This window comes from Lepisma saccharinum, chromosome 12 (genome assembly GCF_977018435.1).
Source record: "Lepisma saccharinum chromosome 12, izLepSacc3.1, whole genome shotgun sequence".
In the NCBI taxonomy this organism is placed as follows: domain Eukaryota; kingdom Metazoa; phylum Arthropoda; class Insecta; order Zygentoma; family Lepismatidae; genus Lepisma; species Lepisma saccharinum.
In genome coordinates this window covers 52,863,636-52,876,244 of record NC_139240.1, presented here as the reverse complement: position 1 = coordinate 52,876,244, position 12,609 = coordinate 52,863,636, and the positions used below count along the sequence as shown (strand labels likewise).

The 12,609-nt window shown below is 40.0% G+C and overlaps 1 protein-coding gene across 1 annotated transcript in view; it reads right to left on the bottom strand.

The window, feature by feature from the left end:
* Positions 1-4,717, bottom strand: part of LOC145996330 (uncharacterized) — a 123,998-nt gene extending 119,281 nt beyond the window's left edge. Inside the window, 3 exon segments of the mRNA XM_083132761.1 lie at positions 861-1,393; positions 2,438-2,857; positions 4,632-4,717. Coding sequence (XP_082988887.1) covers positions 861-1,393; positions 2,438-2,832 — 928 coding nt within the window. The 5' untranslated portion in view covers positions 2,833-2,857; positions 4,632-4,717.
* Positions 4,718-12,609: the final 7,892 nt, after the last annotated feature.

Below are 12,609 nucleotides of genomic sequence, written 5' to 3'. Positions count from 1 at the left end.
CGTGAAGACCATACTTTGGTGTTAGTTTCATTTTTAGATGACTTTGGAAGGAATAAAAAGGAATATGCAAATTCTATGTTTTTTCGGTACTTATCCGATAAGGCCCGAACACCTCTCACTCGTTTATTTCGTTAATTTTAGCATTGATACTTAACCATTCTGCATTGCGGAAGATTCTTTAAGGTGAGGTTATGCCATTTTCCATAAAATATTGTCAACTTTTCATATTAGGAGTCATTATTTGCCTTCCTTGTTCCGCTTGGGTAACAGACAATATGGCGTGCACTCGTCATGGATCATCGCGCGTCGTGCTTGTGTTTTGTCGATTTGCAGTGGGTATGCAGTGTTTCAACCTTCCTTACCGAAAAATACCTACTTTCGTGTTCATTATGTCATCACAAACCATTGACGGATAGCCCCAAAAACCATTCACGATAGCCCCGCGGACAGTTTCCGGCAAGGTTAGGTAAGCATAGTTAAAAATAATAAAAAAAATTATCGTAAAAAAAGCCACGTTTGGAAACACTGGCAAGACCGCGTGACTTTCGACGCTCGCGCCATCTGCACGTACATAATGGAAACAACGGCCTAATATTACAGAAGATGCAAGTTCCTTACGTAACAAGTGATTATTTCTCGTTCTGCAGCATTCTATGGTAAAGTTTTCAGTTTCCGCGAAAGAAAATGCCTCCAAGAACTTCGACAATGCTACAGAAACTGATTTCAGTAAGTAGTTTCTCCTGTAAATTTGAAGAAATCTGTTCGGGCGATATCGGATAATTACTGTTTTTTGCCACTTCATTTGCTGAGATATAAGGTGTTTCATGGAATGAGGCATGTACTACTGTCAGATTACTAACCTGGTTTGTGCCCCTCAAATCCTCCATCAAGCTTCCTAGCGACCATATCATCGTCATCATCATCATCATCATCATTGTCGACGCATCCTCTGTTCTTCAACTGAATGAGCAGATCCAGGAAATCCTGCCTGACGAAATTATTCTTCTCTCTGTACTCAATATTCTCATTGACGGCGGAACGGAGGAATGCCGCTACGTCACTCTGGAAGAACTTTAAACGGAGGAACGCAATCAGTTCCGGGAAGAGGAAGGTCCCGCCTCCGGTGAATCCACGTTCGATCCCAACTTCCAGTATCTTCCGGCCCATCCTCCGGAATATCTCGTTGGGGTCCTTCAAGCTGCTGCTTTCTATCCCAAAGGCGCACGTCACTATGACGTCATTCGCATACCTGGCGCACATCTCTCTCATCTCTATCGTGTTCCATCTCCGTGCACTCTCTTTGAAGATGCTGCCTAGAAGTTTTCCACAATCGTTCATCAGATGGAACATCCTCTTCATTTTTCCGGAAGTGAATGTAGGTGTCAGCACATATCTGGGAACAAGTAAATTCTCGTGTAAAAACAAAAGAAATCACACTTTAGAAACCACCATTAGCTTCCACCTATGACGACCGCTTTTGAAAACATTGGGTGGGCTGAACCCTGAGAAGTAGGTTTTTACGTTTAAAATCGTTTCAGGATACGAGCAAGAGAGGAAAGACGAAATACTGTGTCTGAGAAATAGAGAAACGAAGAAACAGACAGGTAGTGGAAAAGATAAAATGAGATACAAAGAGTTGGAGCAAGACAATGAAAGAATTGGAGATTGGAAGAACAACAGAGAAAAGAGAGGATGAAATAGAAATAAATAGAAAAGAAGAAATAAAGAGGGAGAGTGATAGAAAAAGATTGGAAGAATTAGAGAGAGTTGGAGAAAGAAAAAGGAACAATGAGAGAGAGAGAGAGAGAGAGAGAGAGAGAGAGAGAGAGAGAGAGAGAGAGAGAGAGAGAGAGAGAGAGATAGGGGGAGAAAGAGATATGAAAAGAGTGTTGGAGAAACAAAACGAAGATAGGAGAGAGGGAGAGGGTGAGTGAAAAAGGGAAGAAAAGATAGAGAGAGATTTCGAGAAAGAGAATGAAAGAATTGAAGATTGGTAGAACGACAGAGAAAAGAGAGGACGAAATAGAGAGGAATAGGGAGAAAAGAAGAAACAAAGAGAGCGAGACTGAGAGAAAATGATTGGAAGAAATAGAGAGAGTTGGATAAACAAAACGAAGAGAGATAGAGAGAGAGAGAGGGAGAGTGAGAGTGAGAAAGGGAAGAAAAGATAGAGAGAGATTTCGAGAAAGAGAATGGATGATATTCAGCAAGAAAGAAAAGGAAATAAATAGAGGGAGAAAGGGAACGATAGGAATAAGACAAAGGGAAAGGAAGAAAGGAAGAGACAGAAAGATGACTGGTATAGAGTAAAGAAAGAGATACACAGTGAAATTAAGAATCAAGATTCAAAACAGAAAAGATTGGAACTGAGGAAGAGATGAAAACCATAAATTCCACTTTCCTCGACTTTACAGTTCAGATTCTATCATCCCCTCACCTCATCTGCTTCCAGCGGTTCCCTCTGAGGCCAAACAGGAAATTTCCAGCCAAAGGATCCACGTTTACGTCAGCGTGGAAGTGCCTATCAAAGAACACATTGAAGTCCTTCACCAGGACCTGTTTTATGAGCTCAGGATCCCGTACCAGCAACGCTGGCTTCATCAAGATGAAAATTCCTCCGAACGGTTCTCCACGAAATTGGTCATAGAGGTCTTTGAAGTTCACCCCGATGAATTTCTTCATCAGAACGACGTCTAGAATGTTGCCGAACAGCAGTGTTGGTTTCGCATAAGGCACATCCAGTTTCTTCCAGTAGTCGACATTCCACGTCAGGTATTTGTAGAAAAGATAGACCAAGACGCCTCCCAGGAACAGGGAGGTGTAGTCGACCATTTTTGGGTGTGTTGTAGACTACGAACTGAAAGTACAAAGTCATTCGTTAGCGAACCTGGTCTATTTCCAAAGCGAAACACACACACACACACCAGAATTCAGACACAGGACCTTTGGTTAGCACTTCGCCACGGAGGCGTAGTAGTAACGTCGTCACCTTGTAATCAAGGGGTCCCGGGTTCAATACCCGGTGAAGGCACGTGGCACAGTGGTTCGGATCCCACTTTAAACTGTAGGTCCAGTGCATAAAGTGGACTTAAAACAACATATACGTATGGGACCATATGTCATGTTGCAATATCGTAACATTATCTTTATATATACGAGGGGGTTCAACAATTATTATCTCTAACATACAAGCAATGATCCGAAACAACTGACATTTTTTACATGTCATGTATAACTCTTTGCATGACTACACACAAAATTTCAGCCATGTAGGGTCTATAATGTTAATGTTATGTTCTTAGGACAAGGTGAGCCATGACTGAGAAATTGGAAAATCCATTGATCAAAAGCGTGACCGAGTCTGCTGTTCAGAGACAAATTTGGCCTTGTTTAAGAGAAACCCGAGCAACTTTCTTGGTAGATGTGTGACCGTAGATGAAACCTGGGTACGCCATAATGATCCTCAATCAAAACAACAGAGCATGCAGTAGCGGCACCATGATTTTCCGCCCTCAAAGAAATTCAAGACAATACCATCGGCTGGCAAGCTTATGGCCACCATTTTTGGGATGCCAAGGGAGTATTGTTCATTGACTACCTCCAGCGCCAAAAGATCACAAGTTACTATTATTGGCAATCGATTCCAAAATTGAGGGATGCAATCAAGGAGAAACGCAGAGGAATGTGTCACAGGAAAATGCTGCTGCTGCAAAACAATGCTCCAGTCCACAGAAATCACCTTACAGCCGCCGCTATTGCTGCTGCTGGATTGGAACTAATAATCGAGCACCCTCCCTACTGTCCAGATCTTGCCCAGAGTGACTTTCACTTGTTCCCAGGGCTGAAGCAACCTGCGATGCTCATGCTGTCGAAGAAAAGCTTCTAGCACAGCCATCACATTTTTTTCAAACTGGTATTCGTGCCCTAGAACATGGGTGGGAAAAGTGAATTACAGTGATGGGGGCTATGTGGAAAAATGACAAATTATATGCCAGGGACAATAATTGTTGAACTCCCCTCGTATATACGAGGGGGTTCAAAAAGTTTCCATATTCATATAGAAATAATCTACGTAGGAACACAAACTTCTGTAAGTTGAATAGGTACAACCTTGTGTAAGTTAGGTGCCAAATATGACCGCAGTTGAATAATTACTGTTTCCTTTCCGGGTGTTTCAGTGAATGAAGGTGCAACAATGTACAAATTGGAATAATACAGAACATTGATCCGATTCCTCTTTTGCGAAACGAAAATTGAACACCGGAATAAGGGCGAAAGGAACAACCGCAAAACGGATAAAGCCCGAAAATTTCACGTTCGCGCTTAATACCTTTCGCGGTAGTTCTGGCGACCCTTAGCAGGGGCGGTGGAATAACTGCGAAAGTTAATAAGCGCGAAAGAGCAAAACCGCGAACCTTATCTACCAGGGGAAACTTCATGTCCATGTCCCCCCAGTTTTGAAATCCAATCGCCGCCACTGTCTACACGTAGAATGTAGGCAACTATTGTTTACGCAGACGCACACACACACATTCACTGTACGTTGGAGACATTTTGCTAAAACACTTTTAAACTTACATATGTAAAGCTTAAAAGATAAGATAGTAATCTTACTAATCGACAGTACTTACAATGCACGTTACGAACGCACTCACACTTTTCTCTCGGAATCTACTAGTCAGGGATATGAACCAGTGATCCTCTTCTTACTCATCCGAAATCCACAAGAGAAAAACGGTTAAATGATGCTTGCAAGAGGCAAGACGAAGATTATAAAGAGTGCGTGGAAAATATTTCCCCAAAAGTTCATTGATCCATATCGTGTTCCTCACTCCTTGCACAATGTTAGCTCCTGTAACTTGATGTAATGCGAAGGTTGTTCTTCTGCATGTATTGCTTAATGTCCTGGTCACCTCTTAGAGTTGGGTCTTCTTGTGACGGTTGCCGGAGGCACAACACGTCTCAGCATGCTTCTGACGTCATTATACACGCTCTCAAACACACATTTTATATATATATATATATATATATATATATATATATATATATATATATATATATGCGCGTGTGTATACGTAAACACCTCTTCTCTCTGTTATGTTCTGACCCGTTTTTTAATAGAACGGACATGTGAACTGGGGATAGGAGAGATGAATTACGAATAGCCAGCCAGGCTCATGGGCGCCAGCAAGGGGGAGTCAGGGAAGGCACTTGCCCTTCCCCCCGATTTATCTTAGAAAATTCAATGTAATACTAGTAGTGATATATTATTATAAATAATACTGATTTATGTGACTTGCAGACTGTAAGTGATAGCAATTTCTGCAATGTGGAACCAAATAAGGAAGGAACGTTTTCATCACAAACATTAGAATCATCATGACTGCCATAACTACAGGTGGGTAGGGCGAACTTTTTTGGTCGGCACGGTAGTGGGAAGTGATTTGAGACTGAAAAAAATCGCCAGTTTCGGGACCGCAAATTTTCAAAATTTACTGACGCGGTGATACTCTTGTATTCTACACACTATTCCCTCCTCTTTAACACTATACCCTGTCGCAGCTAACTGTGTAACAAGGTCCGCATAGCGTCGGAGAAGCGAGGGAAATCTATTGGTCAGAGCGTAGCAGTAGACGCTGAGGGAAGGCTGGTACCGTCAGTCGCTTCCCCCCTCCACGCAGTCCCGTTCCCTCTAACGTGTTCATTGGGGGAGCCCTCTCGCGTCATTACTTGCGCAGACACTTGCTTTCGTTTGCCTGCTCTACAGGTAGCTGGGACGGAGTATACAGTGGACCGGTTGCGGCTGAGAAGCACGCAACAAGACAAATGAATTGAGTTTTCGTTTTTCTCTAATAGATGGCAGTAAGATACAACTGTGTCACTCTGTGTACCTTTCGTTGCGGTTGACGGGAGTCAATTGTTCATAATCGTGGAGTTAGTCCATCAGCTGTCAGTGAGCGGGAAGGCATTGTTCTCGTTATGTGCGAGTAAGACACAACCCGTCAAGTAACGTAACAATAATTTGACCCGTGTACGGAAGGGTTAAGCAATTGTTTATGCACTTTTGGAGTAAAAACCGTTAATTTCAAGAAGTTTTTGACACATTTAGCTAGGGTATACATCCCTCCTTAAAAAAAAATTAGGCCTAATTGTAACATTAATTTCATTATTATTATTCATTAAAGTATGAATCATAAACATAAATGACATAAAAAGGCAATAATTATTATAATCTCGATATGGATTACAAGTGTTTCTCTTCTCTTCCGAGTAACCTTTCATATTAGTCCTGTGCTGAAGTATTTATCAGAACAACCATTCTTCTTGAGAACAGCATTCCTCACCAACCGTTCATAACAACCAACTCCACACATCTGACATACGAGATTTGTCTCTTGAGTCTGCGTCAAGACTCAGTACTTTACATTATTTTTATTGAAACTACATGCATGCTTCTTTACCATTCATGCTTATTCTCTGCACACACATAAAACAATACAACCCGCGACGCGAGCTAACAGCAAAGAACTGTCTGCTGGACAGTGTTGCCAAGAACTTGAACGTAAAAGTCGCTAAAAGTCCTTAGAAAATCCACTAGAAAGTCGCTAAATGAAATGTAAAGGCTCTAGAGTCGTTTTCACGTTCAGAAGACACAATGGGCTCTTATGGGTAATGCTTTTCTTATGGGAAATACGAGCGCGTTGTTGTCAAATTTCTGGATTTACAAATTTAGCTTAATTAAAATATGTACCTGCAGTTTTGCAGGAAGTTTTGTAGAGAATACGATCGTGAACACAAAAAACTGGTAACTTGCTTACATAATTTTAGATAAATTAAAAACGCAAATTTTCCGTGAAAACACAATTTTTACATTGTTCTCATTCCTAACGTTGAAACATGCCGTAAAATTGAAGCATTCATTATTAAAAAAAATTGACACTGTTTTTTAATTGTCATATGTGACGGTGGTGCTCAGAATTTATCAATACTTTAAAGCATATTCGCATTAAAAAATATTCAAATAAAGTATGTGGAGATTTTTTATATTCGTGCAGTAGAAAATGTCGTCGCGGCCATTTTTTTTTCTGTAATTCCAAGTAAAAACTTCCAGCGACAATGTTGTGGAGAAAATAATGAAATTATTTTTTATAACCACTCAAAGGTTCCAAGAAATATTACTTCCATGCATTTGGAGTTTCTTTTTAACCCGAACCGCGCGCGAAGTAAGGAGACGTTGTCTGGCCATCTTGAGCCGACTCACCGCAGCATTCCGGCTATCACCACCAAGTTTTCGAGTTGTTATTTTATTTCAATTCAGTAAAAATATGAACTTCATGCAGTTTGTTATAATAGAATTGAAATTACTTAAATTTAATAATTGACAATTATTTCCAATGCTGCTGTTGTGAGCAACATTAGTGCTGTTGCAAATACACGTTGTTTTTTGTTTACATTACTGTCGACATTAATACTGAAATGAAGATCACCTTTCAGTTTCCAACGTACACATAAATTCATAGACACCATATTAACCTTTGACTTTCCAACACGTGACAAAATATGGGGCTTCAAGATAGAAATATGACATGCCTTGCTTGAGTCATTGACCTCTTATCAGTTCAAGTGGGCCATAACTCATTTGTTTGTTTGGGTTGCAACTTGAATCTAACCCATGCGCCAGGTTCCCCTTACTTGAGTGAGAGATCTGCTTTGGTCTGTTTAGACTTTTTTTCCTCTCTCGAAAAAGCGTTTTCAGTTGTGTGAGCTCTCAGTGATTTTTACTTTTTTAAGTGATTTCTGAAGTGTCAAATTCGTGCATTACATTCGCGTGTGTAGTGATCGCAATGGATCATAGTAAAAAGGGTAACTGTAACGTTCACAGTATAATATTAATATTAATAATTACATATAATTATCATTATATATACAAAATATGTAACACCTTCATTGTGAAGGAAGGTCATCATTTCCCGGCGACATGAGCTAGCGCTGTATTGGCAACACTGTGCGGTTTCTCCATAAGCGCCGTTGTGTCTTCTGAACGTGAAAACGACTCTAGAAAAAGTCGCTAAATCAAATGTACTTCTAAAAAATAGCAAAAAGGTGGAAAAAATCGAGTACTTGCCTATAAAAGCAACATTTCCTCGTTACTTTCCTCTTCCTCTGAACACTGCACTTTACACTGATTACCGATGTCAGATACTAAATCATCGAGAAAATGCACTGCAAGAACGTTGTTTATTATTTCTGTGCACTTGGTTTTATGCAGGCGAATGCATGCTGCACTGCAGCTGTCACCAAATCTTTTCATACATAATTCGGACAAGTGATTCACGGTTAGCAAAGAACAGTGTTCGGCAACGAATAAAGCTAAACCAGCTTCAGCACTAGAAGTATTTAAATGTTCCGGTTTGAACTGTATTTTCTGCTGTTTTGCAGAACAGAAGTAACCAGATCGGACTTTATGTTTCTGTGTTTCAGAAACTTTTTTTTTCAGAGCAGTAGCTTTGGCATAGAGATAGTTCTACTTTGCAGTACTTACACTACGCTTTCGCCGTGTCACTATCGACAGGGGTCAACCATTTGTACAGTTTTTCCACTCCTTCCGATATTGTTGCTTGTATTGCTGTTTTCCCCACACTGGACACTGCCCTGCCCTGGGCTGACCTGCGCACAAACACACACGAACTTTATAATTTACACTAGCACTTCCTTTGTCACCACACACTACCCAAAAAACTCCAATCTGAACCCACGCACGACGCGACCGCGAAGTCAAACGTTCTATTTTATAATAAGGCAGCCGCAATGGCGCCAGGAGGAGTGTCTGATAACAATGAGCTGTGAACAGTGATGTTTACAAACATCACAAACCGTACTGAAAAGGGGGATACGCTTTGCTTCAGTTTCTCTTTGTGCATCAGAAGCGAATTCCGAGGGTATTTCCTTATTTAATAACTATGAAACGGACATTTTTAAGCATTTAGACGTACCTACGCAGATATTTTGTGAGATCTCCAAATTAGTCGCTAAAGAACACACGAAGTAGCCAGAAAAATCGCTCGTCACTTTTTCACGTCTTTTGTCGCCAGCTAGCATCCATCACAAATCCGCCAGATTTAGCGACTTCTCGCTAGAGTTGACTACACTGCTGCTGGAACGTTCTCGATGACAATGAAACAGTTTTGCCAACCACTTTTCGGCATTGTTCCTACAGACATAGTCAAAATGTCCCTACAACTGACCAGTCCCTACACCAAGTAAAACGACTAAAAGAAACACCTCATGAGCATGCAAAGCAGAAGATAAAATACACACAATGAGATATACGTTTCTTGTGAATATCACGACTTGAATGTTTTATTAATTCACTACGGCCAGCACATAATTTCACATCACACGCTTTACACGAAGCCTTAAAAGGATCACCAGATACAGGCGCCACCCACCCTTTCAACACGTCTTCTTCAAGTCATGCGTTTCGGAACCTTTGCTTTCTTGATTGGGTAAAAATTTCATAACCGGGAAATGGATTTCTTCAAATTTACAGGAGAAAGTACTTACGGAATTGAGTTTCTGTGTAATTTCGGAAGGTCGTAGAAGTGTTTTCTCGCATTTTTCAATGTATTTGGCCGCCAAATCATGTATTTTTCTATAATAATGTCCGTCCGATGCACGGAAGCTGTTGCTTGCATTTCCATCCATGTACTTGAACCGGATGTTGCGAGCATCTGATGACGTAATCCCCGGCAAGTGTTTCCAAACGCACAGTTTCTTCACTGTATTGCCCAACCTAAATCAAACTAACCTAACCTTACCATGATGGTGCGTGGGGCTATCGTGAATGGTTTTTGGGGCTATGCGTGAATGTTTTTTGGGGCTATGCGGGAATGGTTTTTGGGGCTATTCGTGTATGGTCATACTATCCCGAATGGTTTTTGGGGCTATACGTGAATGGTTTTTGGGGCTATGCGGGAATGGTTTTCGGGCTATGCGGGAATTTTTCTGTTAAAAAGGTTGAAACACTGCTTTGCCGTTTGAAACACAACGCTATTCAAGATTTGCCCGCCATTTTGCGTGTTCAGGAAGCGAGAAAAGAACGAACAATAATTACACGATATGTCCACAATAGATACTAATTTCGTTAAAAAAAAAAAGCGAAATCCCTTGTTAAACAATGTTTCGCAATGCAGAATAGGTAAGTACGAATGTGAAAAAGTAGAGAATGAACGAGTTAGAGCGATTTCCCGCATATGATAGTTTTACCCTTGGTTGCTGTTTATCTATTTTATTGAGTTCACCACCAACTTGTCTTTTCTCTTTATGTGTAGAAGCCATGCTGCAACTTACAGCTATGAACTTTAGAAGCTAGAAACACGCCCAGAAACACCAATCACGAAATAACGAGTGTACAATATTCGCACAACGTCGTAGTTATCGTACCGACCAAACTGCAGTCTGCAACTGCAATGCAATGCAAGATTTGTCAGCGTTGCGCAATAATCATACACTGAACGCAAAAGTGCAACTGACCGGCGAGTAAGCTTTGCACCTTTGAACAATAACATGTTATTTTCCAACATTGAAAAAAAGTCCCTACGTTTCTCCTCATTTGGCAAAATCTGGCCCTACGTTCCTACGCGAGCAAAATACAGTGAAAAGTCCCTACGGTTGGCATCAATGCTGAATGAAACACTTTGATTGTTATGAAGTGTTCGAAACGCAGTTCAGCTGTTTTTAGAATGAAATGTCTCAAATTTAGACTTGATTTTTCAAGCATAACTCCTAGACTTTTATAAAACGGGACAAATAGTGTTTTTCTTTTATTTAATAAACGGGACGTATGGTGGGTCACCCTACATTTTGCACAAGAAATAGTAATAATTTACTACTTTTCAATACGAATCTTTGAAATTTCTCGACTGTTCGGTATCCCGAAAACTCACCCCTTACAGCTTGTATGTGGCTGTATGTATTAGGGATCGCCACAAATTCCAGATAACGGATATCCGGGTTTCAAAGTATCCAGTATCCGTTTATTCGAATATCCAGATAATTCGGATAATCCGAATAGAACAGATTTGATGAAGGATTTGACGGATATCCATACAGAAAAATAACGTAAATGACGAATAAAAGAATATGTGGATTCCAGGCACGTATCTAGAAGCATGTTTCGGTGGGGGGGGGGGGGGTCAGAACCAAGTGTCTCAGGAATAATAATAATGTTTATATTAAAATAATTATAAATCAAATTAATACTAATTACAATATATAAATTAATATATTATTATTACTCGATTAGGTAAAAAGACTGCATAAGAATAGAGATATAACAGCGTATATTCAGTACGCAGCTTTCCTGTAGTTAAGATCAGAATAATTTACATAAAAACAAGTGCCCTGGCAATTAAATTAATGTCAAATAGATGAATAATTGAATATTTTTTCGAATAACAAAAATGATGTTACATGTAGTTGGACAAAAGTAAGTTTCTGATTAATATTCTATGCATATTGAGTAGTAGTGTATAAATCTTCTTTGTAATGTCATTCAAAGCCGTATGATTCCAATATAATCCTTGTCTTCCAATATGTTGAGGAAATTACAACAAATGCTAAACGACAAGATTTTCATTACTTAATTTTCGTACTTAATAAGTCTTTCGGGTAGGGGGGGGGGTTGCGGACCCCCAAAATAAGTCCTTCGTGCCCTTCAAAGCCCTATGATTCCAATAATCCTTGTCTTCCAATACGTTCAGAGGAAATTACACAACAAAGGCTAAAATAATATATTTTTCATTATTTAATTTTAGTACTTGATAAATCTTTCGGGGGGTCTGGACCCCCTAAATACGTCCTTGGTGGATTCACATAAAACAGATAAACGACAAAACTGTCCGAATAATGCATACTTTCGAATATCCTGACATTTCAGATAATCTGAATGCACGGATAATTCCGAAAATCCGTAAGAAATCCGAATAGAAAATTATCCGATTTCCAGAAAAAAAATTATCATGATGTGGCCATCGCTATTATTAGGGACATTGAATTTTCGCGATGCGCGAAATCGCGAAATGTGAAAAAGAGATGCAATTTTGAACATTCTGCACGTAACTACATCCCCAATGATGAAATATGCATGAGTTTTATTCGCGAAGTAATGCGAAATGTGTGCTTTTCCACGAAATGAACGCTTTTTTCGCGAAATAAACGTGAAATATCATCAAATTAAGTAGAAAACCCGCAAAACCCGCAATCGAGGTTGTGCGCGCAAACTGTCGATTTGTAACGAAACATTTGCCTAAAGTTTCCTACCACTTGCAGCTGAAGAACATTTTATCTTCGATCACATCAGGAAGACGCTGCAAATTGGGATTTCCCATGCACATAATCTCAGTTCGAAAACTTCGCTCCCTGTCAAGCTGCATTCCTTTCTTCCTCCGAATGTCTACTCAACTTCCAGTTTCATTGAACTTGCTAGCTGTAGCAGCGATAAGATTAGTCTGTTCCCGCACATCAAGGGAAACAATGGTGTCATTTGTGTTCAGTCATGAATGAATTTTGTTTATTATCATGTGATTTTCAACATGTGTTTGTGTATGT